Raw genomic sequence first — 27,827 nt, forward strand, 5'->3', positions numbered from 1 at the left:
AATTATAATAGATTATAGGCATTTTGTATACAAATGTGAACTTTCTTACTGTATTATGGATCACAGTTCTAATAAAATTATATTCTATACATTCTTATACATATGTAAAATATTTTATGATGTCCATGCCTTTTGTCAGTTTGCACTGATATTCTGCCTCCTAAAGTGGTTGTTTATACAGTAGATAGAATGAAAAAGGGTTTAAAAAAAGATGTTCCATAATTCATTTTAAATTTACTTAAAATATTTTCATGTGTTTTATCATAACAATGTAGATACAGGCTTCACAATTTATAACTCGGTTATGTAGTCCCAGTTTTCCCCAGAAGACACAGGACTGAAGTGGTCATTCATCTCTGTCTTTCTGTTGGAGAGGACAGGGCATGGAATGTCACAGCCCTTTTTCTCTGAAATGAGACAGTCTGCATAGCTTCACCTCATGCTAAGAACTACAGCACGTCCACATAAATGAACTAACAGACACTGAACAAAGTGACACACATGAAATTAAAAGGAAATAAAGATCTTTAGGCAGCAGGAAAAACATTTTAAAAGCCAGACATAACAAGTGGGTTACTGGGTAAAACAGAAATTCAGACTAAAGCATGGGAAGGTTTAACAGTCTGCTGGGCTTGTTTCTAAATCAAACAAATCTCCCTTTTTTTCCACAAAAACCTTTTTGTTGCATGAAATTAATCAACAATAAGGGAAACTTCTTCTTATAAATGCACTTCCAACTATTATTGTCAAAATACATCAGATATAGTATTTTAATATATAAAAGTAAAAGGCTTGTGTTAGATGTTATACCATTACATCTTTTATAAAGATTATTTTATTGGCGATTCATTAAGACATTCATAACAGTTAACATTCACTTAAATTATTGCTCAAAACTAAGAGATGAAAAACTTTATCACAGAAATATTCTTTAATTACTATCCAGAATTTATATTATACACACCCTTTTAAATTTCTTTTAGAATCCCTCAGAGGTTATACACTTTTACATGGAAGTGAATTCTCTTAAAATATTGCAGGGGACCTTTACACATTCAGTACCTAAGCCACATTTACATTTTTTAGACTTCCTGTAAAATGCCAGCATGCAGAAAGCTTGCATTTCTTTAAACATTTAAATAACATTCAAACAGATGCATGTATTTCACGTTAGATTCGGTTATTAGCACAAAAAAAGCTTATTACATCGAATAATTTTCTTAATTTTTGGTCATGATTTTTTTTTGCATAGTAAAAAATACTGAATTATAACCTCGACAAAATAGCTCATAATAAATAAAACGTTTAAATAAAAAAGAAATAAACTTGTAAACAAACCTCTTTGAAATGTATCAAGAAAATACTTAAAACATATACGTCGATCCTGAGCGGTTCTGTACCATTTTACAGACTTTCTGAGTTTTTGTGCCGCTGACGTAATTGTGCCTTAATACAAAATATTATTGGAAATCGAGAGGGAGGGGGAAAGTTAGTGTCGACACCAATTGAACCTTTTATGCTGTTTGCACTGCAGGAGCGATCCAGAGTAAATGGAAGACAAGGGGAAGACAAGTTAATAGTAAACCCTTTGGTAAACGCATTTTGCTAGCAAGACTAATTTTTGCTTTACTTTGCAAACAGCTCTGGAAGACTGCACGTCAGATACCCTATTCGATTGCCATCTATTACTATTACTGTAAGATATTGGTGAAAGGATCTGGTAACGACTTTTGATGAATACATATTCTAATGTCCCTCAAAAAACTAGTTGCATAATATAAAAAAACCGTAATGCAGGTTGTCCACGATTTAACTTCTGTTCGTGACTAATTTAATTGTAATTACACGTACTTTTAACTTCAGTTTGGATGAGGGTTGTTCATTTTAACTTTCCAGTTGAAGCAGAGATTTCTGCAGAATCGTTGAATGAATAACTATATTGATCGATGGTTAAAACTATTTTACTGCCTGCATATGGGGATTTCAATGTTTTCTGTATTATTCCAAATAAAATCCCACACTTTCTATTTATACAAAATATCTATTTGAATAAATTGAACCATTTAGTTACAATAGAAACCAGACGTATATGAACAGAGGAAAATCCCGTGTAAATACATTTTTTACCTTAGCGAATACAGTAAATTTGCGTGTAAATCCTTATATTCTTTTTCAATAACACTGCTAGTCCTATTAGCTAAAAGTGTTGATAAGCGGGATACAAAGGTGATTGCGAAAGTTCGCTTCAGAAACAAGGTAAAGGCTTGATTTCTAGGCAAGGGAAGGGTTAAATATGTGTAAATGACATGTTGGAAGAGAAAAAAAACCCTTGACTCGACTGGCGCGGTTATTTGCAGCAGGTTCACGCTATCAGTAAATTAGGACATGGATTGCAGCTGTGCTATTACCAGTTTGCGAAAAGGCAGAGACTAAAAATCGTGCGGGCTGAAAAGGAGGTGATACAAGAGAGACGAGGGGGTTTTTGCCGTTTGTCCCGCACAGGCTTATTTGTATTACAGTATCGGCGCAGAAAGACGAGGCCAGTGCACACCACATAAAGCTATACCACGAAATGGTAACGTCTATTCTGGGTTTTCTAATCCTGGCAATATGTCTACAGCAGTGCGGTTATGTTAAGGGTGAGTACACTAACGCGAAGTCTGTCGTGTCTGGAATCTAGCTGGTCCTGTATTGTGTAAATAGCGAGAATTATTTCACAAGAGCTTTACTACGTGTTCGAGAAATCGGCTCTTTTATTCTCTCGTGCTGTGCTTCTGCGCTCAATATGGTCCAAGACAAGGCGGCTATCTTTTTAAATGTAGCTGTTGCGAGGTCTTGCTAATTGTTTGAATTTTACGGGCCTGTGCTGTATAAAAGAGCCCTTATTTAAAATGAATATTAACATTCTTTAAAACGAGTGTAGGTGTCATGGAGAAAAGATGCGGTTATTAGGGGTCGAGATAAATGGGCTTTTTTGGGGATTGATACAATCTGTACTGTGTGTGTATGTACCGTATGTAAGGTGGCCTATACACTGAGAACGTGCATTTCTACAGAGTGTTAATGAAACCCTTAATAGGATGATCATAAATCAATTTAATATAAATGCTGATTTAAGATTGTATGATGTATTTATACATGCTCGTAGGATGTTTATGGGTAATAAAACACCCTTGCACTAATTTGAAAATGAGATTCCTTCACAACAAAGTAGCGAAAACCTTGATTACCCGTTGACTGAAAAGAAAGCAAAGGCAGCGTTTTAAACTGGGCCGAGCCCCTACAGGTTTAACACAATGTTCTTTTATAAAGTGCAGATATCTAGGAAGTAATTTGCCGGTGTAACATGGCATCTGTCCCCCGGCCTCAAAACAGTGCTTATAAAAAGGTGAAGTGGTAGCATTTTCAACGGCTTTACTTTTGTTTATTGTGGATTGCAATACTCCAAGCTGTCATTGAATGCAGCTACTTTATACCATGTAGGGTTTAATGTGGTAACAGCAAGACATGACTTATTACATGCAAGCTGCATTTGATAAATTTTGACTGGGAAGCTTTTCCGCAATAATTCTGCTCTATTGGAAAGCTGAATTTATATCGGAGCCTGTAGCTAGAACAGTGAATGGTGCTGGAGAGGACGCGAGTCTCCTTGCATGCTCCGTGTAGGCGGGGAAAGTAGAGAACCGTAGCACGCCGGAGAAAACTGGTCACTTGTCTGAGATAGAAACCTTTTTCACAACGAGGCTGCGCCGCACAGACTCAGCCCACCGCACGACCTAGGGATTTCACACTGGTTACCTGCAGGTAGACAAGCTCGCAAAGCAGGACTAATGAACCCAGAGAAGAAGTGTTTATGTAACGCTTGTAGGATGTTTTGTCTAAAGAAAGGTTGACGCAATTCTTAACCTTTTCTACCTTGGGAACACCCTTTCGAGCGGTTATTGTTGGAATACTCCCAGTTAAAATGTAAATGAGGAAAAACGTGGTGTTTTAGGTGCAAATCAAAACCACTGCTGTAGGATAACTTGTCAACAATAAGCTTTTTCAATGCGAAACACTTAATCACCCGAGACGTTTTAATTCTCATGTTGGATCTTGGGAGTCGTACTTATTCTTTTTTGCACCTCCCTGGATAGTCTTGGATGGCAGCTGTTACGGTGGTATACGTTTCCGAAGTGTCCAGAGATTAACTGTCTCGTGTTAAAATGCATAATTACAGGGTAGTCTGTAGCCAAAAAAAAAAATAATGGTTTCTCACAACTTCACACTAGGACAATAGTGGAGGCGGTTCTATTACCTCCTATTACATTAATTGGGCTAAGGCCCTTTGACCCAATTATAATGTTAACTAGGCTCTTGACAATGTGGGACCAAGGGACAGCAGGGAAATGACCTTTCAATGTAAAGAACACGAGTTTAATATGGTGTGAACGTTAAATGTAAGGGGTGGGGAAGGTCAATATGAAGTATCCATTTATCTGAAATTTTAATTACTCTTAAACTGTACAACTTGACTTGTGGTACTGATGCCAGCATTAGGGTAGTGTTGGAACATTTCGTACTCTAAAAATGACTTGGTAAAATTTAAAAACTGCACAAGTGAACACTTTAATGAGTGCAAGATGTTTCTTGATACGTCATCAGTACCTCTATTGAAAGCATTTTAGTCTGTGATTGACAGCTTCATTTTGCATGTCTCTGTGAAAGGTCTGTGTGGCATGGCTTTCCATGAACGGAAAATACTAGCTAAATGGCTTAATTCCTAGTTTAGTAGCGTGTGGGGGGGAGTTTTGGTGCAGGTTCATAATGAGGTTAAATGTATTGCACAAAGGGTTTTAATTGTCATTATTTGCATGCTAATCCATAGAACTGCTCCTCCAAATCGCAATGGATAGGGGGAATCCTATTTTTGGATGTACAAGTTGGCTGTTGTACAGTACCTATTTTCTGCTTGCTCTGTGCTACAGTACAGTATGTCCTCCAGCTCCCACCACTTCCCTCTGCTACAGTGTGAGGTCTAGGGTAGCATCTGAGCCAAGTAGAACACTATTGTATAGTTTGTTGGAAGAAATACTGGATTTTAACCTTACAGATCTGGAGTTGGGGGTCCCTTGGCTTCACTGACTATAACTGACTCCTACTGTAAGAGTCACTTACTGTATGCCTTTTCTTGAGATAGGAATATGCAGAATTTATTGATTAATAACTTCCTAATGCATCAATAAGATGCTATGTTTTAGAGGTCTTGTAAGAGGTGTCAATACTGAGGTTTTAAATTGAACTGTTTTAATGGTAGCTTTTTAGTGTGTTTTCATTTAATGTTCAGCTACTTTACCTGCTGTATCAAACATTCATGATACAATTGTTAGGAATATGTTTCCAATGTCCCCTTTGTATCCAATTTGTTTCAGTAGGAAAAAATGGGCATTGTTTGACTTTGTATGCTGGGCTCTTTTGCCTGCTGGTTGTCATGTGAGGTTTCAGTCTGACCCTGTTTTGACTGAACAAAACCTAATTGTTTCCTTCATTGTACTTTGTGATAATTAATCTGAGCTGTACTTGTATGCTTAGATTTTGGTTGTAGTAAATATAACCTCCCTTGCGCTAGGTTGGTAAGTGTAAAACTGTAAAGGACTGGATTCCTTTAAGTTTTAACCTGTTCATGCCTGTGCCATAGGAATAGGATCTTCAACTTTCCTAGTTGCTGTGTGCATTTTAAATGCATTAACAATCTGCCTCCTGACAGGTGGTTTCCTTGTTGATATGTAACTTCCAAATCAATTCTCAACACCACATTCAGTTTTCCAGGTTACTCTGTCCAATGTGAAAGCTAGCTAATTATATTGATGCCAATTTGCCATTAACTATTGCTTTCCCCTGGTTGCTTTTTAAGATCCATTTTGTAATTTGTTGTATTGATTAGGAGGTAAGGCCAGTGCACTTGTTGAAATAAAGTAGTGCCGCTGTCTTTGTGCAATGTTGAAATTTAAGTACCTCTTTTCTCCACTGGACTTGAATTTCCAAACAAATTCAGTATATGCTGTAGGTGGTCCTGCCAGTTGTCAGGATTTTGATTTAATTGCTTGGTCGTTAAAGATCTAATGCCTCATTCCAAGATGCTTGTACCCTGTGGCCTACCTAAAGTTTCCTCTTTTATTTGGGTTTGGTGAACTATTTTTAACTTCCCTACCTCATCTTTGTATTGAGGCTGCTGGTATGTAATGATGCTGTGTGGCATTTTGGGATTAATATTCCTGGCTCTTATAGTGGAAATCAAGAGATGATATAAGAGATTAATCTCTTCACTTGGAATGTTCTAGGGCAGTGGTTCTCAAACTTTTTGGACCAAGTACCACCTACAAGTCATCATCTCATAGGAACCCCAGAAATTATCAATGACCAACATGCGCGCATGTGCACACACACTCACACATACATATAATAAATATTATAATAAACTTTGTTTGATATACACTGTATTAAAATGTGGCTTCTCAAAGTGTTTTACAGAAAACAACACACAAAAATTAAAAAAGCACCATTTCAGTGAGAGGGGTGAGCCTGTTTAGTTGAGCAAAGCAGATGTGAATTAATTTTTCGAGCCTTGATACAATTCACAATAGTCTAACAGATTTTAAATCGTCAGGCATTTTCTTGACGGCAAAGGTCTCGCGGTGGATGTTGCAATGAAACCATTAATTTCTGGAGCAACCTCTCTAATTTGTGCAACTACACCGCCGTCGGCTTGTCATTGCTCTAGCACCGTCTGTACAAACTCCGACACATTTTATCCAATCGATGCCATTCTCTTCGATAAATTCATTCAGAAGCTGAAATACGTGCTCTCCTGTAGTTCCTGTTGGTAGTGGCTTACAGAACAAAAAGTCCTCACGGGAAGTACCCTCAAACTCGTATCTAACGTAAACGAGAAAATTGGCCAAATCGACTACAGACTCATCTAATTGCAGTGAAAAACATCTGCTCATCTTAACGCGCTGTCAGCGTACTTTTGATATAATCCTTCATTTCAATAATTCTATGAATGACTGTGTCTTTCGGGGGGGGGCAGCAGGTCGAGCTGTTCAGCAGCTTTTTCTCCACACATATTGTGGAGCTTACCTGCTTTAGCAATCCGCAAGCGTGCATTTTTCCACGTTTCCGTTTTTATTTCAGTGTTTATTTTAAGTATTTATTTCATGCGCATGGGAGAGAAACACAGACGCTCTGTGTATTTTTCTCAAATTAACTTAGAACAGTTCTTAAATATTTTTCTGTTATTTTTCATGCTTTCCTGTGCTCACAAGATTACCAGCGTTCATAGCACGCATTCCTGTGTCTTGTTGGCATTGGTCCAAAAGCACGCACATTCTCCTTTCTCCCCATTTGCTGGAGATACAGTAGCTTTTTTAAATACAATTGGTCGCTTGCGTCCGTAGCACGCATTCCTATAGAGTGGTATAGAATTAGAGTATCTCTTGTGTCCACTGATGTATTAGCGCGCACTGTATCGTAGTACGTAGGCTGCGTATTCGACATGTATAAAAATATGAAAACCCGTCCCGATTTTTTCAGCGCACACAACACAATTCCAGGGTCATTTGGCGTACCACCTGGCGGCACGCCACGTACCACTGCCGGTACGTGTACCACAGTTTGAGAACCACTGTTCTAGGGTGTTAGAAATGGATGACCCATGATCAAATGCTGACAGATTTTGTAAAGTACCGTGAGATACTGAAGCAAGATGAGACTATATGAGATTGTTGCAGGTGGTAGTAAAATCCTTTTCAACCATGTTTTCCTATATGGTCCAGGTTTTAAATGAAAATGCTTTAAAGACTAAACACTGCCTAAAAGCCTTTCTCTTTTTTTCTCAGGATCAAGAACAGAATGTGAGGCCTCGCAGTTCCAATGTGGAAATGGACGCTGTATCCCATCTGTGTGGAAATGTGATGGAGATGAAGACTGTGCTGATGCAAGTGATGAGAATACCTGTGGTGAGAGCTTGTGTTAACCAGGCTTATGCTTTGAATGATCTCCAGGTATATTTGGGAGGCGTGAACTGATGGGGAAATCCATCTAGTGGTACTGCATAACATACTGTATCACTCATTTATACTATGGAGTTCAACAGATTCTGTTGTAGATGCACAGGAGAAACATCTAGGAGTGTCTCCAGTTAAAGGCCTAGTTGCTTGGGCCTAGGAAGCTGTAATGAAAGGCTTGATTTAATGGTGCAATGCTCATGTCCCACCAAATCTAGTCATACTCAACTTTCATAATCGTGTAAATATACTGTATTATGCAACTTAAATTCATGAAACAATTTTTGAGCAGTTCTATTGCTCCAAGCCTTTACGTAGGTAAACGTCCTGCTTATCAGTCTGTCATTTCTAATATGGAAATTATGGTACAGCATGACAAATGTATCCCCCACTTTGTTTTGGGATAAACTGAATTAGTAATACAATTTTAATGTGAATAAGTACCTGGTTTGAGGTGGCTGTACTCGTGCTCTCCTTAGTTTAACTTGTAGAGAAGGGTCTCAAACTCAATTTGTGGAGGACCTGTCTTCTGGATTTTGTTATAACCTGAGGATTGAATTAAGCAGCCTAATTTAGTTAAGATGTACAGTTGTGCAGCAGATTAAGTACACGTCAATAAATTCACTGATGTATAAAAGGTCAGAGCTTGATTAACACATTTTATTTGTACATCTGCAGCATTAGAGAGGAAATAATTCCTGTAGGTCCCAGTATCTGGCTTAGGACCTGTGGTTTAATAAGTACATTTTTTTTCCCCATTGTTCTTGTTTCTTGAAGTGGGAATGTCTTTTAATGCTCTGTATAAGCAGAGTAGCACAAATACACCAGGCAAATGTTAAATACCACGCACACTTGGAAACAACAGCTGTTGACTCAAAGCATACATTTCCCCATGCATGCTGCCTGGGGCTGATGGTTTATCCTTCCCTTTGCTTTTTCCAAGCCGGTAATGTGATTACTGCTTATTTGCATGCAATTGGCAATCCCAGTCTGAGGGAAGGATCCCCATACTTGTTGTACGTTTTCTGGAAATCGCACAAAATGGATTTGAGTGTTCGGTTATCTGAAGACTGAGTTGTTTGATCTTCTGGTATAGGGTTCCGTATGAGCTCCTGGGGAGTTTAAAAAAAAAAAGTGGGTGTGAAAAAGCTACTAAAGAACTGTGGCCTTTTAGCAGTAACTTGAGGAACCAGTTCTCATCTGTATAAGGAGGACAGTTTTCTGGAAGGCTGTGTATTGACTTGTCACCTGATGGTCCAGTGATTGGGGGTGGGGTGGGGGGGAAGTCATGTTGGATTAATCGCTAAACCTCATGCAAGATTGGGTTGTGGTGGGGGGAGGTACCAGAAGTTAAGAGCCTTTAGAGTTATGCATAAGTTCTTGGAACATTGCATACAGTCCTGAATAGCCTGTTTTGTGGGGAAACAAAACAATTTACCATATTATGGACTGTTGAACTGTGCCCAAAGAACTACTGTTGTAGTGAATGTCAATATGAAGAGCCAATTCATAACCTGACTAGCTTCTTATAACTTCATGATAGGATTAATAAATGCAGGTAATAAAGCTGAGCTAGTGTAATAAAGACCAGTGTTAAGAACCAATTGTCTTTGCAAAGAACCTGGAATTTTGATTGCCATGTGGAAGATTCTATACTTGGAATAGTCAGGTGGTATCTCTATGCTGATAGTGGGGAAGTAATGAAAGCTCACTCAGGGCTCTTCTGGGACAGGTTTTTCCCATATTTTTATGCTATCTGGGTCATAGGATGAGTCTGTGATAAGTGCAGAATGGTTAGAGGAGAAAATACATTTTATAGCAGTTAAAGCCTAATACACAGAACTGGGCCAGGCAGACAAGCAGGGGAAAGGTATAGTCACTACAGTTAGCCAAGCATGAAAACTGAACTGTATTGAATGCTGGCAACAGGATAGCTTAATGTGATCTCTTTGAAGTCCTTCAATAAGATTGAACAGCTTTGGTTATTCAGGCACAGAGGAAATAACGCTTCATGATGAGGGGACTTGAATATTTGGATAAAAGAAATATTTGGATTCTTTAATGGCTGTTTGTTCTTCAGAAAACAATATGCTATACTTATTTAAATGGGTTTAGCACTGGCCATTCTATTTTTTTTTAAATGGTAAAAACCTTAAAGCTGCAGACTGTCCTTAGAAAGTACAAGGCTGGAATGTAGTACTATTTGGTATGTGTGTGGGTGAAGGGCTTCCCTTAAAACTAGATGTTTCCATGCCTCTTGGAGAATTTTAAAGAGGTCAGGAGGAATGAAATGTGCAGCTCAGGTGATGTGATATGACAGGCAGTATCAGTGCTTCACTGGCTGTGTTCAGCAATCTCCTGGTGCAGGCATCATTAATATAGGCCTGTCAGTATGATGTGAGATCACAGCAGCTCTGCTGCTGTTGAGAGCTTTGAGTTCCAATTGGACAGCTCTGCTCCTGTGCTCATGTTTGCATCAAAGGGTTAATATTGGAGCATGCGTTATCTTGTATTTTTGTGGTTTTTTTGATAGCCTTACATACTTCTAAAATATGGCTGGCTTTTCATTGAACTGTGTCCTCTAGAATCAGTTTTGTAGTCATGCTTAAACTAGCGATCTATTGTGGGTTTTATTGCTAGTGCTGCATTGACCACGTATGAGCACCTGTCACAGAAGCAGTGAAATATTGCAGATATTCTCTGGCAGCTCTGCATGTATGAACACAGTGAAAGGGCAGAGTGCCAGCATTCTAAAATTGGAGTTGTAGACGTGCCCATGATGGCCTGCAACAGGTTTGTCTCTGAAAATGTTGTGCTAATCACTGTTCTAAAAAATGAAAGCCCTAATCCATTGTGTCCCTTCTTGTAGTGAGGAAGACCTGTGCAGAGGTGGATTTTGTGTGCAAAAATGGCCAATGTGTCCCCAAAAGGTGGCAGTGTGATGGGGAGCCAGACTGCGAAGATGGATCTGATGAGAGCTTAGACATCTGTCGTAAGTTTTTCACCTCAAATATATTATAAAAGCTATAGTATTTGTTTAAGAGAAACTTGCAAGGACTTATGTTAAGCAAAAATACTGTATTTGTAAATAACCTGTATTCTATTGGGAGTTTTTCTATAAGATGCCATCTTATGGAACATACAAAGTTTGCATCGTCTTGCTTTTCCCTCCCTCCCTTGCCTGTATAGATACTTTTCTGATTTTACACTTGCTTTGTACTGAACTTAGATTGGCATCTTGGTACCCTGGAAGTGTTCTGATTTAATAGGATGCCACTAGAATTGCATGAAGTCTAACTCTTAAATGTCATAAATTGGGAGGGGGATTAGGAGATTCTTTGAACTGGACAACATGGTTTCTAACTTGCATTCTAACTAGTGGGTTAAAGATCCCAGTTTTAAGAATTATTGCCGCAAGTTCATATTTGTTATAATGGGGAAAATATCTTGCTTATTTTTGTAGATATGCGGACTTGCCGAGTCAATGAATTTAGCTGTGGTGCTGGATCAACACAGTGCATCCCGGTGACTTGGAAGTGCGATGGAGAAAAAGACTGTGACAATGGGGATGATGAAATTAACTGTGGTCAGTGGTCTTGGTGTTGAATATCTGCGTTTTGTGGTAAATTTACTAAATGAGTAAAGGAATTCAAGGCTGTGTAAAGGTTCACGTACGAGTGCCTATATTTAGACGGTTGTAGTAGGAGGTACTGTGTGTATTTATAAAGGTCAATGTGGAGAGGCAAGTTTCCTTAGGGGAAGGAGACTGCTGCCTTTTCGCATTCACTTTGGCTGTTTCCGTTTGCTCCTCTTGGAGTTTTCATTAAAAAGTGAAAATGAAGCATGCTGTACATGTCCAAACCATTGCTCTGCCCTTCTCATGCTTCCCTTTTTAGATTTCTCCCAGATATCTCGTCATTCCCTTTGCTTAAAATCTCTTGAATGCTGGTTTTCCTAAGGTGATTATCAATATAATTCAAATGTAAATAAAGGAGTTATTCAGAAGCTGTATGGTTAGGATTTAATGTTTGAAAGCTTATGCATTCCTAATGTAGGTCCACTGTAGCATACATGCTGGGAAAGCAGCTGCAGGCTGTCACCCTGAATTAATTTAATAGCCTCCTAAGACATAACCAGCAGATCTCCGATATGTTCAGCATGCAAATGATCTGCTGAGGGACCGTCAAACCTCCAGCTATGGCCGTGTCAACCGGAAGCCTTTCTTCTTTCTGCAGGCAACATTACTTGTGCCCCTCTGGAGTTCACATGCGCCAGCGGTCGCTGCATCTCTCGCAACTTCGTCTGCAACGGGGAAGACGACTGCGGGGACAACAGCGACGAGGTGGGCTGCGCGCCCTCCTCCTGTGGCCCCAGCGAGTTCCAGTGCGGCAACGCCTCCTGCATCCCCACCAGCTGGGTGTGCGACGAGGACGTGGACTGTCAGGACCAGTCGGACGAGTCTCCAGAGCGATGTGGCCGCCAGCCCACCCCTCCGGCCAAGTGCCCCAGCAGCGAGGTGCAGTGTGGCTCGGGGGAGTGCATTCACCGCAAGTGGCGCTGCGATGGCGACCCTGACTGCAAGGATGGAAGCGATGAGGCCAACTGTCGTGAGTAGATCCGCCGTTTCAATTACTACCAACAGTCATTGCTAACTAAAATTCTTGCAGTGCTATTTAAAGTGCTAACTGAGGAAAAAGCCACCTCCCCACTTTTTCAGGTGTATACAGGGTATATTCTGGTACTCAGGGCTGCATGGGGCTATACTGGTTATATGTAACAGATACCATTGAGTTCATGACTTAAATTCTGATCATGCTTTGGAAACGTAACATGTAAGGTTATAGCGCCGGTACATCTGTTTTTAGCTGTTCGAACCTGCCGCCCAGACCAGTTCAAGTGTGATGATGGGAACTGCATCCATGGGAGCCGGCAGTGTAATGGCATTCGGGACTGTGGTGATGGCAGTGATGAAGTCAACTGTAAAAACAGTGAGTAGATACTTCTTGTTAAAGTGAAGCCAGCAGTATGATTTTGTCAAATGAAAACTTGAAACTGAACATGGAGCAGGTTGACCTGCCATGTTTTGCTTAATGTTTATCTGCTGTGATGCGAGTCACCTGCAGTCTTAATAGCAACGTGTAGTGATGGAAGTGTACAACTTTTAAAAATGGAAGTGTCCATTGGACAATTGGATGTTTTAAAATGAATGCTTGTTGGGCGTTGGTGTGCATTATGACTTCTAAAGAGCACATTCATCTCGGAAGAAAATGTTTTCTGCAGTGTAGTTAAGCTTGTTTTATGAACATCACACTAAGATCTGTGCCCCTGCTTGACCTTGTATCTATATATGTAGAGTACAAATCCTTTAATATCAGCAAGTGTAAATCCTGACCATTACCATGAATATATTTCATATTGTTCATTTGCATAACTCCTATACTATTTTTATGAACCACAGTATATTTAGTTGACTTTTTACATTTCTCTTCCCTAGTGACCCAGTGTACCGGTCCTGATAAATTTAAGTGCAGGAGTGGAGAATGTATTGAAATGAACAAAGTCTGTAACAAGAACAGGGACTGCCCAGACTGGAGTGACGAACCTTTGAAAGAATGCAGTACGTAAACAGGAGATTTTTATGGGCTCTTTATTATGGTTCTTAGACCACATTTTCTCTGTGCAAAGGCAGGAATTCATAATAAGGTGTAATATAAATTCTGTGCATGAGCTCTTGCTTTTACGTTGCAAAATGAAATTCCATTGCAGTGAAACATTTAACCATTGCTTACCAAGGACCATTCCAATTGCTATTCATCAAAACTGTGTAATTGGAGTTCCTTTAGCTATTATTCTTACCTCCAATTTAATGTCTTGATCCGGGATCCTGTTAAACTGTTCATTTGAGTAATGGATAATCAGATCTAAGGTACAGAACTTAATGTAAAAGTAGATGGCAATTGCAGAGAACTAATGCAGATCAAAGAATTCCCTCCACACATGCATGAACATACCTGTTGGTATGAATTATGCTCTCTATGGCATCATCAGTAGTCTTCTGTCAGGTCTATACAGGATTTAATAAAAATACTGCTGACTACTTCCACTTCTAATGCTCTCTGAACCAAAGAAATGGGAGAAAATTGTCACCTATTTTAATTATTGCTTACACTTATATAGTGCTTTTTCTGGACACTCCACTCAAAGCGCTTTACAGGTAATGGGGACTCCCTGCCACCACCACTAATGTGCAGCATCCACCTGGATGATGCGACAGCAGCTATAGTGCGCCAGAACGCTCACCACACATCAGCTATTAGTTGGGAGGAGAGCAGAGTAATGTAGCCAATTCATAGAGGGGGATTATTAGGAGGCCATGATTGGTAAGGGCCAATGGGAAATCTGGCCAGGATGCCGGGGTTACACCCCTACTCTTTTTGAGAAACACCCTGGGATTTTAAATGACCACAGAGAGTCAGGATCTCGGTTTTATGTCTCATCCGAAGGACGGAATTTTTTGTCCTGAAATTTCAAATGCTGTTGCCAGTGCAGTTTAAAAACCATTGCACAGATGGTATAGATGAACATGATCAGTTTTTCCAACTAGTTTATTTGGACTGGTCTCATATGAAAGGGATATCTACTTTTAAATCAAACTGGTGTCAGCCAGAATCTATTGCTCGAGTGAGGCATTATTCTCCTGTTCCTGTGTTAATTGAAATCATGATGTACAATCCACAAACTGAAAGCGGACAACTTTAACTTGCCTTAAATACCAAGCATTGAGTACCTCATGTTGCTTGAATTTGACTTAAGAACAGTATTATTCCAAGAACACTATTCATTTGAGAAACCTGATCATGGTGTAAAATAACTTAGCCTATTGGTTTATGAAGTTGTAACTATGTAATTCTGTGTGCTTTTCTTCAATGGGAAACTGTCAATGCTTTGACATCTGGCTAATTTAATTCAAAAGAGCTGCTGTTGCAGTACAATTTTAAAATTTAGGGAAACTTTCTGGGGAAGTCAGATGGGCATTCAAATTCCTGTCTTCTGGGTTCTTTCAGATTTGAATGAATGCTTATTAAACAATGGTGGCTGCTCCCACATCTGCAGAGACCTAGTTATTGGTTATGAATGTGACTGTACTCCTGGGCTGCAACTTATTGACCGTAAAACCTGTGGAGGCAAGTTTTTCATTTACTACTAATTATCAATTTCTCTGTGCCTAATGGTCTAAAACATGCAAATGTAACGTGAAGGACATCTTGGAAGGGTATTTTTTTTTAAAGTAAATGTCATTTACCAGTTATGCTTTAATGTTAAGTTTGAGGAGTGCAGTAATGAGGACCTGGCATTATATGAAGGTGTGAAATTTTCATACAGCATTTATCTTCAAATTTGAACATTCTCTTACATGTTGCTTTTAAGCTAATTGTTTAAAATAAAATTAAACAACTCTTCTAGTAGCATCTCTGGTTAATCCAGGATTGATTAGCAGTTGCACAGGTCTGTTGGAGTAAAATGTGCAGAGAGGCCAAGTTAATATTTTTAAACATCTTGCTTGGGTACCATTTGTTGTGTTGTGTGTAAACTGAAAATTTAAAGACTTCCCCATTCCTTGTTTTGGAAGTGGTGAGGTATCGGAATGCCAGGTTTGTTGGGGATTTGTGATTTATAATACTGGGTGGGAAGTTGGTGTTGTATCCTTGAACAAGGGACGTGGCTCAAATTGCTCCATAAATGTCCTGCTTTATAAAGGCATACTCTCCAAATTTTCATGGTAAATGATGGTAAACTTATCCAGCTAAAGAACTGAGAATTTCCCCTTAAATTTGATAAGCAAAGCTTTTGAAACTTGGAGTGACCTGTTTGGAGAGGACTGGGGAAGGGGGTGAATGAGCACATTTTTCTTTCTTCAAATGCTTCTGATATGCATCTTCCCAGATATTGATGAATGCCAGAATCCTGGCATCTGCAGTCAGATATGCATCAACTTAAAAGGAGGATACAAGTGTGAATGTCATGCTGGTTACCAGATGGATCCACCTACAGGAGTATGCAAAGCAGTAGGCAAGTACTACCATTGTGAACATAGTAACTTACAAATAGTACAATCACTTGAATACAAATCCAGGTTGGAGTGACGTATAGCATAAAACCTGGGATTGCTAAAATTAAATGGAAGTGGACCTTCTGGACCAGTTTTCTTTCTACCCTGCAGGCAATTTGGCTATACAGTATAGGGGAAATGTATCCAAGCAGTAGTAATTGTAATACTGTGGCCTAGTATCAATTGATTTTGATGTACTGAAATTTTAATTTTAATTTAAAAACTAAAACCCTCTTGGTAACCTGAATTCAGTTATTGAAAGTGCTGTAAAAGTATGAATATTAATAAACATCACATTAGTAGTTCTTCCAGTATGTCCTTAATTTAGATCAGTTAAGCAGTAACAAAACCTTTAAATGTTTAATGTTAACTAACTGCAAAAAAATCTTTGCAGGCAAGGAGCCGTGCCTCATCTTTACCAACCGACGTGACATTAGGAAGATAGGTTTGGAGAGGAGGGAGTACACCCAGATCGTAGAGCAATTAAGGAACACTGTAGCGCTGGATGCAGACTTTTCCCAGCAGAGAATATTTTGGGCAGATCTTGGACAAAAAGCCATCTTTAGGTAATTATGCTAACAATTCTCTTTTTTGGCTTAACCTCGTTTCAGTCCTTGTTCCGCTTATTCACTTCTAACCAAAGTCTGATTATAGCTCCAGTTCTGTTTTTAAATCTGTGCTCAACATTCTCCCTTATTTTAAAAGCCATGAGTAAATATGCTGGATTGATCAAAAAAGCCTGGAAGGTGGGGTCCGGCATAGTTTTTGAAGCAGTCTTAACCAGAAATGCGGGTTTTCTTCAGAAGTTTCAATAACTTTAATGTTGCTGCTAAAATTGGACTTTTTCAGTTTCCGGAATTTACGCTTTCCAGTTTGACCCTAGAAAAAAGTTCATGCCAAATTGAAGACCAAATCCCATTTAATGGTGGTTGAGACCCCCCCCCAGATTTGAGTTGAGATTTGTGGACGAACATGAAACTGATCTGAAGGATTGCCTCGGTCTTCACTGTGAATTTTGTCAAAGTACAGATGGTACAAACCTAAAGTGACCACTTTTGGGAGAGCTAACATTTTATCCTTGTCTGTTAAAACAGTTTTGTTTTCCAAGTTATACACTTGCTCATGACTTGTCATTTCAGTGCTTTGTTAGACAGACGAGATGAAGCCACTGGTCGTGTGAAGATTATTGAAAATGTGCAAACCCCAGTTGGAATTGCAGTGGACTGGATATATAAAAACCTGTATTGGACTGATCTGGGAGCAAAAACCATCACTGTGGCCAACTTTGATGGCACCAAGAAGAAAGTCCTCTTTGACAGCAGCCTGAAAGAGCCAGCCTCTATAGCTATTGATCCGTCGTCTGGGTAACTTTCTTTATGAAATTAGTGGTTCAGTCCATTCACAAATTAAATGCAGTGCAACTTATGAAATCTTACCACAACAGATGTTCAGTTCAGGTGGCCTTGTCCTCTGTAGTGTTAAGTATCTTTCTTTAGTGATGTCTGCTGGGCAGGGTGTTGCAGCTGTCTTCCACCAGTTAATGAGCTGTGCAAACTTAGTGCTGGCATGTTCTTTTCCTTTCTAGGTTTGTGTACTGGTCAGATTGGGGTGAACCAGCAAAAATTGAGAAAGCTGGGATGAATGGGGTTGATAGACAGCTCCTTGTACAGACTGACATTCAGTGGCCCAATGGAATAACTCTTGGTAGGTCACTCCTATACCCCCGTTTCTCATACCTTAATAGTTAAGTTGGGAACGGTCACTGAAGATGAGTAAAATAAGATCACTTTATTGGCCATATACAATTTCTTGTATTATGAATTTGGCTTTTTGCATACCCCAACTGTCTCTCCATGAAACATACAGACAGGAAGAGAAGTTTGGGGTCAGAGCACAGGGTCAGCCATTAATGTGGTGCCCCTGGAGCAGTTGGGGATAAGGGCCTTGCTTGGGCCCAATGGAGTAGGATTCCTCTGCTGGCTGTGGGATATGATCCGGCAACTTTCCAGCCGCAGGTGCAGATCCTTAGCCACAGAGCCAGAGTACTGCCATATCTTTATACTCTCCTGTTGGATATTGTTGGATACTCTATTATACAAGAGGTCTGCAGTTTTCACATCTTTTATTTCTGAGACTTCCTCTTAATTGAGTAGTGATAGAATTGCTTTTCATCTAAGCTGTGCTATACATCTTAAATCTTTTCTAGACTTGGTAAAAAACAGACTGTACTGGGTGGATTCCAAACTTCATATGCTTTCCAGTGTGGACCTGAATGGTGAAAACCGCAGAAAAATATTGGAGTCACAGGAATACCTTGCCCATCCTTTTGCTCTTGCAGTGTTTGAGGTAAAGGACATTGCTTCTACAAACTTGTATTTATATTAAAACTATTTGCAGAATCTTAATGTAGGTGTTTTGTGCTACTTGGGTACAAATGACTTAAATGTTTTGAGATGGACTTTCCAAGAATGGAGAACTTCATGGCTGCAGTTTTAAAGGTTAACATTGTATTTTGTATAATTTCATGTAGGATCGTGTATTCTGGACAGATGGAGAGAAGGAGGCGATCTATGGAGCAAATAAGTTCACAGGATCAGATGTGATCACCTTTGCCAGCAATCTCAATGAGCCTCAGGACATCATTGTTTATCATGAACTAATACAGCTGTCTGGTTAGTTCTCTTAATGTGCTATATACTCTTCTTGCCTTCAATTCTAGCCTTAGTTTCACCTTTGCTCCACTAGATGTTGCAGTGATTGAGCAACTTATGATTTGAATGTTTCTAATTTTAAGGTGGTTTTATGGTGATCCCTACAGTATTCAAACTTGTGAATCAGGGTTTTATTTGAAGTGTCCTGCAGGTAGAATAGTTTCAACATTGCTAAGATAACCTTCTGAGAGTCGGTTCCACAATTGGGCAACTGACCTACTGTAGTTCATCAGGTTTAAAGGTTCACAAGGCTAAATGACTGCATTCTGTCTGCTTCTCCTGGGTAACTGTTTGCAAACTCCAAAGTATAACATTTTGATAGTAAGGTACAGGGCAGGTTTTCTCAATGCTGGTCTCTGAACTTTTGTTCAGAGAAATGTTTTGGGTTTAATAGGGTCTGTGTAGCCTCCGTAATGTACTCTCAACTTAAACATGGTCAACATTCCTCAGTCTATGCAATAGCTACCAATCAAATTAAAGATCTAGTTAACTGTGCTTTAACCAGTTACTGATTTTTTTTATTTAACTTCCCCCCCCATTTCTGCAGGTACAAACTGGTGCAATATCAAAGTGCCTAATGGTGGCTGTGCATATCTCTGTCTACCTGCTCCTCAGATAAACATGCACTCTCCAAAGTACACTTGTGTCTGCCCAGCTGGTATGGATCTGGATTCAGACAATCAAAGTTGTAAACAAGGCAAGTAGATGAGTGCAAATACTGATGAACTGTAAAGGATTAAGCTTTTCAGATCTCAAGGAATCTGGAATGTTTCACCTTTTAAGTTGTTCTGGGCATAATGCCAGAGGTATTCATGTTCAGTTTGATTAAATAAAGCCATTTTGGGCATGCTTCCCATTTGATTGGTAAGCAATGGTTTTCATGCAGTTTATACTTTGGTGTAAAGCCGGTTTGGAAGCAAACCCATCAAGAAGGAATATGCCTATGCTTTGTTTTGTAGGAGCACCTGCCAGTCAATCTGTTAACTTTCTCAACATTTTTAATAGTATAAAAGCATAGCTTTTGCTACATGATTCAAATAGCTTGCTTGGTACTATCCTTTTTGGAAACTTAAACATGATTCTAAATCCCCTCCAGTTAAAATGGATTTAAAGTAATTTTAATCCTGCAGAGGGACAAAGGTGTTTTTAACTAGTTATTGAATTACATTTCTTGCTGAACTAAATGGACTGTGACTGTTTAATCATTTAAAATGCCCTTTCTTAAGGGCTGAAACCATGAACCAAGTCATGGTAATGTGGGGCACTACCTATGTAAATGCCTATTTTTGCTCTTGTAATATTCTAGAAAATAACAGGACTTGTTTTGTGTGCTTTAACGGGAGATTTGGATTCATGGTGATGGAACCACCCCACAATGCATAGATCATTTGGCATAAACCTTAAATCAGGCATAGTGCTTAGGCCAAAAGGGGCCTTTCTATGATTTTGTGAACACTGGAGATTACCGATTTGGCATTTTCTTTAAATGCCAATGATACTTAAAGGTGGTAGGCTGCCAACAAGTAACTCAGATTTCATTACCTCCATGGTGATGACCATAGTAACAGTAGCTTTGAATGTGTTAACCACTTGCCAGTAAAGGAATTGGACATTGTTTGATTAAGGGTAGTCTGGCAGCTTAATCTTCCATATTGAGGTTTCAGACTCCCTTGAGACAACTTGATTCCTTTTCCTTCAAGCTACTGTATTTCTAATGTGACTTAAATAGAATGCATATTCAGCCCTTTTCACAGACATGAATTGGCAATAAAAGCAAGTGATGGGAAAACTACATTCAGAAAGGTTATGGTTTAGAGCTAGCCCTCTGTAAAAATTGTTTAATGGCTGTGAGCTTATTAACTAATGACAATTTTACAAACAACTTTGTGAATTTATAAATTTACCACTAAATTCTTCTGTGAAAAGTGTTGTTGGGGGGTTTTGACTTTTACAACCTAAAATTCATATTCAAGCACAGTTTTACAAATCAGTTTGACTTGCTTTGCCAGTCAAGTATTTTTTATTTTTTTTTCCCCCCTTAGAGCAAATGCCAAATTTCTAGGTAGCCATCTGAAGTTGAGAGCAAGGAAGTTTTGGAATTTGAGAGTTGTACATTGTGATCTGTTTACCAACACTGGAGTTGAGGAATTTTGATGGTTTGTTTGAATAGATGTAGCCAAAATTCCCATCTAATGGTTTAATCAAAACAATTTTAAATATTAAGTGGTATAGTTAAGCTTTAATGAGCCTGATCAATATAGATTTGGATTAACCATTGGTAATTGAAGCTGACCCCCACCTCTATTGAGCTTGTGTATTAGAGGGCTTTTCCAGTAGTGATAAACAAAGGGCAAGGCAACGCTGTTGTGCAAGTAATACAAGATATAAAGTGATCTTGTCTTCTTTTAGCCATATACAATTTCTTGCATTAGGAATTAGTCTTTTCACATACCCCGGCTTGCTCTCCATGAGACGGATACAGACAGACAGGAAAGAAGCTTGGGGTCAGAACGCAGGATCAGCCATTGTTCAGTCGAGCCCCCCCTGGAGCATTTGGGGTTAAGGGCCTTACTCAGGGGCCCAATGGAGTAAGATTCCTCTGCCAGCCGTGGGATTTGAACCGGCAGCCTTCCAGCCACAGTGCCACTGCTCTGCCTAATATAAAACTTATTAGCACCTTTTAACTACATTTGAGTTGTGTACCTACCAGTTTGCATATGAAGGCTTTCTTTACCCCACTTACACATGCCAATTTTTTTCCATATTTGGCATTGGTGTGTGGTTCCAGTTAATTGTGATCTGTATGAGGTTCATTTTCAGCTTGTAATGTTGGTGGTGTACAAAGAATTGGCTTTACAATGCCCATTGCAGGATTCCCAGTGTAGAAAATGGTGATAACCTGAACATTGTCTTGACACTCAACCAAAATATTTCTCAAATAAGCATCCCCGTTGGCAAAATGTCTGCAGAGAAATTTGTATTTAGCCATGTTCAGATGGGTGGTGTGAGTTGTACAGTTTCATGGACTGGTGCAATGAGGGCATCATCCAACATTCATTGCATGCCAATTTCCCTCCATATTATGCCAGATAATCATGTTGCTAATATTGCAGTTAACTCCAAAATGTCAAATGCTTTGAGCCCTTTTGGTTTCTTGGTGTGCGCAGCTTTTAAAATGCAGTGTACATTGGTTACACCCTTACCAAACCTTTCCTTTATTGCTTTCTTTTACGGCAGCCACATTGTCCACAGGCTTCACAAAGGATGATGGCAAACTAAAGAAATCTCACACTTACCCTGAAGGTAATTGTTGCATCTGGCTGATGCAGCCCTGCACTCTGTTGTGGAACAGAATAACTTTGACTAAATAAGAATAAATTTGAATAAATTAAGACTGGCATTATTAACAAAAAGTTTCCTTTCACGTAGGAAGGACAGATAGTGATGTCTGATTTCAGATATTGCAGGGAGATGGCACCACCAGTTTTTTTCCTCCCAACATTAAGTATCCTTGTGCCATAGTTTTTTAGATTCTGTAACCAGCCAAACCATAGCTGCGTATTTGTGTGGAAATTAGTCAAAGGACAGTCTCTTAAAGATGCTGAGCAAATATTGCTTTGCTTAGAATATTCCCTTAGCATGTGAGTGTTTCATACAATAAATGGAATAGAGGTGACTAAACTGTGCATTTTAGGAACTATTTAAAAACAAAGCCTAGTCTTGCAGCTAAATTATCTATTACACCATCTGCCAGTGTGATACCATAAGAGTTGAAGATTTAATTACGAAAGCTTCTTGAATCAAGAGGATTACAATTTTCTCCCAATTTTTTATCTTGAATGATAAACTTTTTTTAAACTTTTAATAGTAATTCAAGAATCTCATGCAGCCAAGTTTTGACTATCAAACACTTCTAGATGGCAAGTTGTACGTAGTTGTGATGAAACTGGGTTTGGAGATCCCTTGAGCCCATTTTTGATTTGACTGTTTTAAAAAAGCTACTAGAAAACCCAAATGTTTTTTGGGAAACCTGGAGGAACCTCTAGTATAAACCTAATGCAAGAGTATGCCAGCTTTGGGGGGGGAAAAGCAACATGCAAGCAAACCAGTACATGAAACAATAACCTGAACTGTGAAGGGATGCTGAAGCTGAATGGTATCATACAGATGTATTTTTGGGAATGGAGCAGCACTTTTGGGTACATTTGAATACCTATTGACATGGAGACCCCTGGTGGCAGGTTTCAGTTGGTTGCTATTCAGCAGATAATCAGTGTGCACGTGGACACTGAGTAATGGTGAAAGGTTTTAGTTGGCAGTGAAAACAGCTGTTTCAGGGAATGGGCCTGAATTAATATTCAGTATTGCTTAATGGCAATACTATGAGATGGTTTAAGGTTTTTTGGGGATATGCATTTCTGTGGTACATTGAAAGTTTTCGGTTATAGCAATACTTTGAAATTCTGGGGAAAACTAACGTATCCATTTTACTGTTTCACTTATTTCAATGCTTAATTTTTGGGGGGGTGGGATGCCTCTTTTTCCAAGGAGGTAAAATTGCCCTTTCATGGAGGCGTTTAAACAAGCTATAGTCTAAAACAATTGTGGGTCAAGTCAACGTGAAAATGGCAGTGACTAGGTTTGTGCTCAGATTCATTGAGATTTGGCAGCCTATTCCTTGCGGGAACAACTTTCCCAACTCATGTTGGAGGCACACAACTTTCAATTGAAATGAGTTGCAGTTTTTCAATGATCAGTGCAGTTTGCCATCATTCTAGCCAAATAAGCCAAGAATGAAATTGTGTACTGTTTTTCTTTATGCAGTTATCAGGAGTAGACTATGCTTGATCATGGCGTAAACCTGGAAGTTTTCAATTGTGAACCAATATAATTTAATCAAATGTTGCTTTGGTTGTTTGGAAGTTTTACAGCATCTGAATTAAGCATCAAGTCATTCCCACCTTTTTAACAATTTTATTTTTATTTAAAGCTTCTGCATTGCCAAAGGTGAATGCCCATCCAGCTGCTTCAGGTATTGTTCAAGTAATTTTTTTCCATATTCACTCAATGCTAGACTCCGCAGAGTGCCAAATCAAAACTTCTACACAAGTCGGTTATTGATCCTAGGATTGAAGGCATGTACAGAGACAAATTAGGTTTTTCTGCACATTACTGGAAAATTTTCATTTATCCAAAAAGTATATTCTGCTGTTCTTTTAAAACCTTGACATGTTTTGTCTTGTATGGCATGTACAAGGCTTCCTGTAAGTTCTCTAAAGTTTCAACAAGGCCACTCTATAGGTGGGGGGGAAAATGTGTATAGCTTCCTTGTCATTTAAATTTTACTTTTACAAACTCTTAGATTACTGTATGTTTATGTGGGGTTTTCCCTGTACTTTGACTGTAGTTCACAACCTAAGCATTACATAAATAGATTTCTGCCAAAGATCCATTCTGGCCAGCCCTCTGCAAAAATGGCAGATTTTCCATTTTATGGCTTGAAGCTGAAATGTTTTCTCAGGAAAATGAGAGGGCCTGTTATTTAGATCCTTGCTGGGAATTCTGGAAAATTTGTTGGTAAAAGCACTTAACGGCTCTTCTGTGTTTTAAGAGGGGAATGTGAGTACATCAATCCATGAGGTGAACCCTTCTGCAAAGGGATCGGCAGCAGCATGGGCTATCCTCCCAGTGTGTGAGTAAACCCCCCCCTGTTAACATGGAAAGACTGTTGCGACACTTGCACCTTCTTTCACTTGTAGCTGCTCAAGCAGAGTTTTCCCTCAATACAAGATGCGAGTGATTTCTTCCTACATTCTTGGCTTGACTTATCAACTTGCACTTTATTTTGTAGGCTCATCTGGCAGTGTAAAAATCTTCTAATGCTCTGTGTGTGTGTATGACTACAGTAAGATCTTGGACAAACCTGTGCTGATGGCTAGACAATGATTGCTAGTCTGGCAAGGTGACCTACATATGTTTGCTGAATAAAATGATTGCTCCACATATTTATATAGCCTGCAAATGACTCAGGAGTCATACTATCACTTTGTAATTTCCCTTAATTTAACCAAAATTACTGAAAAATCAGTAGGAAACCTTGACCAGATAAGAGGGTCCAGGTAAACCGACAGCATCATCCAGTGTTTTTTTTTTTTCCTGTTCTCAGTACTGCTGGCAATGGCAGCTGTAGGTGGCTACCTCATGTGGCGGAACTGGCAGCACAAAAACAAGAAAAGCATGAACTTTGACAACCCTGTGTATCTCAAAACAACGGAAGAAGATCTCAACATAGATATCAGCAGGCATGCTTCATCAGTGGGACACACATACCCAGCAGTATGTATTAAACTCCTGCATTTGGCCACTAGTTTGCAAGTCCTACCTGGAAATTGCTTCACCTTTAGTAATAAAGGGTAGTGAGTTTCTTTATAGACCACATCTTTGCAGAAAATAGACTTATTTTTCTCCATTTACTATAGTTGGAACTGAGAAAATGCTGAGTGATTGAATTATGCTACAATTGTTGCATAAATACCATTAAGAAGGTTGAATTATTTTATTCTTAATCTGTGCATCCACCTTGGCATATTTTGTAAGTGATTAGGCAGTACAATGACTACAGTAGTAAAGTGCATCTGCAGTTTACCAACAGGAGCACTTACCATGGCATGATGAGTTTTGCAGAAAATTGTATCGAACCTAGCTCTTACATTATGTAAAAGGTATTTATTTCACATTTCCTATTAGGACTTCTGCACCTCTTAATTCAATCTGTATTGAAGAAAGCCTTTCATCAATTCTTAATCCTGTTAGCACAGCTACTAAAGCTGAAAACCAGTGCCAAAGGATGTAGAGCTGAATATAATCAATTTCAAAATGTAAATCGGACCAATGTGTATCTTTGGGTAGTCTCCTGTACTTGTTTGGACACTAGGTTGGGAGAAACATGGCTTCAGTTTCTGAGGGCCTATAGAAATGGGGTTTTAGCATCTTAAGTAACTTGAGGCCTTTGAATTTGGATTTTAAACCAGTCAGTTTTAATACAAGTCCTGTTGAGACTCAAGGACCTGTTTTTGTTCTTGTGGTCTAGATGGACCTTTTTGGAAGTTGTGGGCCTTTTTTGTTACAACAGTACCTAATTAGGATGAACTACTTATGTTTAAGTTAAATTCCTGTCCTTGTATATAAACATGGTAAACTTAATTATAACCAAGTTTTTGTTTTTTCCTTGCAGATATCAGTGGTGAATACGGATGATGATTTATCGTAACCTCTTCCTCAGCTCACTTAGTCTTTTTGGAAACCACACCAATGGCTGCTAACTAGCAGATCTACAACCAGATGCCTTCTGAAGTGCATTAAGTTGGTTCTGGGTAGGGTGGGGGTGCGTGTTAGGTTTTGTTTATTTGGTGTACAATAATACATTGTCCTTAATTCCCATACAGGACATGTCCAAGGCATTTCCTTTCAGGGCATGAAGCATTTGCATTGATCTAGGGTGACCATATTTCCTTGTAACCATTCCCTTATGCTTTTTCTGGCAAGCAGGGCAAATGTTTGTAGGGGTGGGGAAGGTGGATTGCCCAGTACATAAATGAGATTGTCATGTCTAAACTGTATGGAGGACATAGTCACTCTACATTGAACACTAGCCTCAGCTATGATTTGTCTGCTGTAATGCAGCCTAGTTATTGTTCCAGGAGCCTCTATTTGAGAGTTCAGGGTTAAGTTTCTTTGCAGCCATGTCAAAGACTTCAGTGTGTGAGAATACTTAAGATGCATTTTTTAGGCTATCATGTCTTAAAGATGTAAGCTTTATAATTTTTTAATGGTTTTCTTATAAGCATTACCTCCTGAACCTCTTTATATAGCTCTCTTCCAAGTTGAAAATGAGCTGTATAAGGAAACGTGCTGTAAAGAGACTTGTAAAACAAGAAAACTGTAAATATTCCCAAGAGTAAATCAGGATTCTTAAGCACTTTGATCAACTGTTCCTCTGTAAATAAGATTGTATACATTTGACTGAATCACTTTTTTTGCTATGGTTGGGCATAGTACCAGGGTAGAAGAAAAATGTATTTAAAACTGAAAATTTGTTAAAATATTTTGTATGTTTGTGTGACGTTCCTGTGAACTTTTATAGCAGTGTACAGAGGGGATGAAAAGCTCTGTACCGTGAAGAAAATTTGCAATCACTTCAAATAAAAAAACAAAACCTTTACAATTTTGCTGTTGTTGAAACCAGCATTCTCACTTATTGCAACTTTTAGTATTGGTTCTCTCTGGTTAGCAGAAACATCTGCAACCCTGCAAGGTTTCCTCAGATTTGTGCAGGACCTGTGGTTATGTAGATCACTTATGAATGCTCTCTAAAAGTTGTAGGTTGTAGTCTGACATGAAAGTAATTTTGTAGTACAGAAGCAATTAATATTGGCTTCAATTTGCAATAGAAGCGAGTTCCACTTTGGGGGTTGTAAGCCACTACAATATGAAGTTGTAGTACTTCTGGTCTAGTCGAATTCATCGGCTAACATTCATGAAAATCAAAATCCTTTGGCAATTTCATTAAGTACTTTTGAGCAAATTCGAAATGCAATTTGAAGAGACTTTCTATATCCTATACAGATTAAAATGTCCTCACATCTGGTATGTCTTGTGAAATGTGGAGTTGAAGGATTTTATAAATACTTGAAAGACATCGTTCTTCTCCAAGAACTACAACCAAGCAGTCTGTAAGACTGTCGCAAGTGTCTGGTTCTCTGGCCTGCAGAGTCAGAGAAAATTGATTGCATTAGTGATGCATTGGATGTGGGATTCTTGAATTTTAATGTTAATGAAGTTGTAATGAATAGTCAAATAGCAATGTTTCTAATGCAACAGAATAACAAAGGACACTCAAGTAGGTTTGCAGCAGATTCATGGTGCTGGCAGTCGTAGCCGCTAAAAACCAGTAAAGTTCTA

General features: G+C 39.0%; 1 protein-coding gene across 2 annotated transcripts; it reads left to right on the forward strand.

Moving 5' to 3' along the window:
• Positions 1 to 2,305: 2,305 nt before the first annotated feature.
• Positions 2,306 to 27,090, forward strand: vldlr (very low density lipoprotein receptor). Of its 2 annotated transcripts, XM_088628821.1 has the most exons (20): positions 2,306 to 2,639; positions 7,878 to 7,997; positions 10,915 to 11,037; positions 11,509 to 11,631; positions 12,281 to 12,652; positions 12,911 to 13,033; positions 13,540 to 13,662; positions 15,110 to 15,229; positions 15,990 to 16,115; positions 16,550 to 16,721; positions 17,295 to 17,519; positions 17,741 to 17,859; positions 18,362 to 18,501; positions 18,686 to 18,827; positions 19,414 to 19,563; positions 22,104 to 22,169; positions 23,857 to 23,898; positions 24,478 to 24,558; positions 25,033 to 25,202; positions 26,101 to 27,090. In XM_088628821.1, the coding sequence occupies exons 1-20, from the start codon at positions 2,573 to 2,575 to the stop codon at positions 26,134 to 26,136; spliced, it is 2,640 nt and encodes an 879-aa protein (XP_088484947.1). In that variant the 5' UTR covers positions 2,306 to 2,572; the 3' UTR covers positions 26,137 to 27,090. The 2 variants fall into 2 exon arrangements, with proteins under 2 accessions (XP_088484947.1, XP_088484948.1); XM_088628822.1 differs by lacking the exon at positions 22,104 to 22,169.
• Positions 27,091 to 27,827: the final 737 nt, after the last annotated feature.

Source organism: Lepisosteus platostomus, chromosome 4 (assembly GCF_059453375.1).
Source record: "Lepisosteus platostomus isolate fLepPlt1 chromosome 4, fLepPlt1.hap1, whole genome shotgun sequence".
Classification (NCBI taxonomy): domain Eukaryota; kingdom Metazoa; phylum Chordata; class Actinopteri; order Semionotiformes; family Lepisosteidae; genus Lepisosteus; species Lepisosteus platostomus.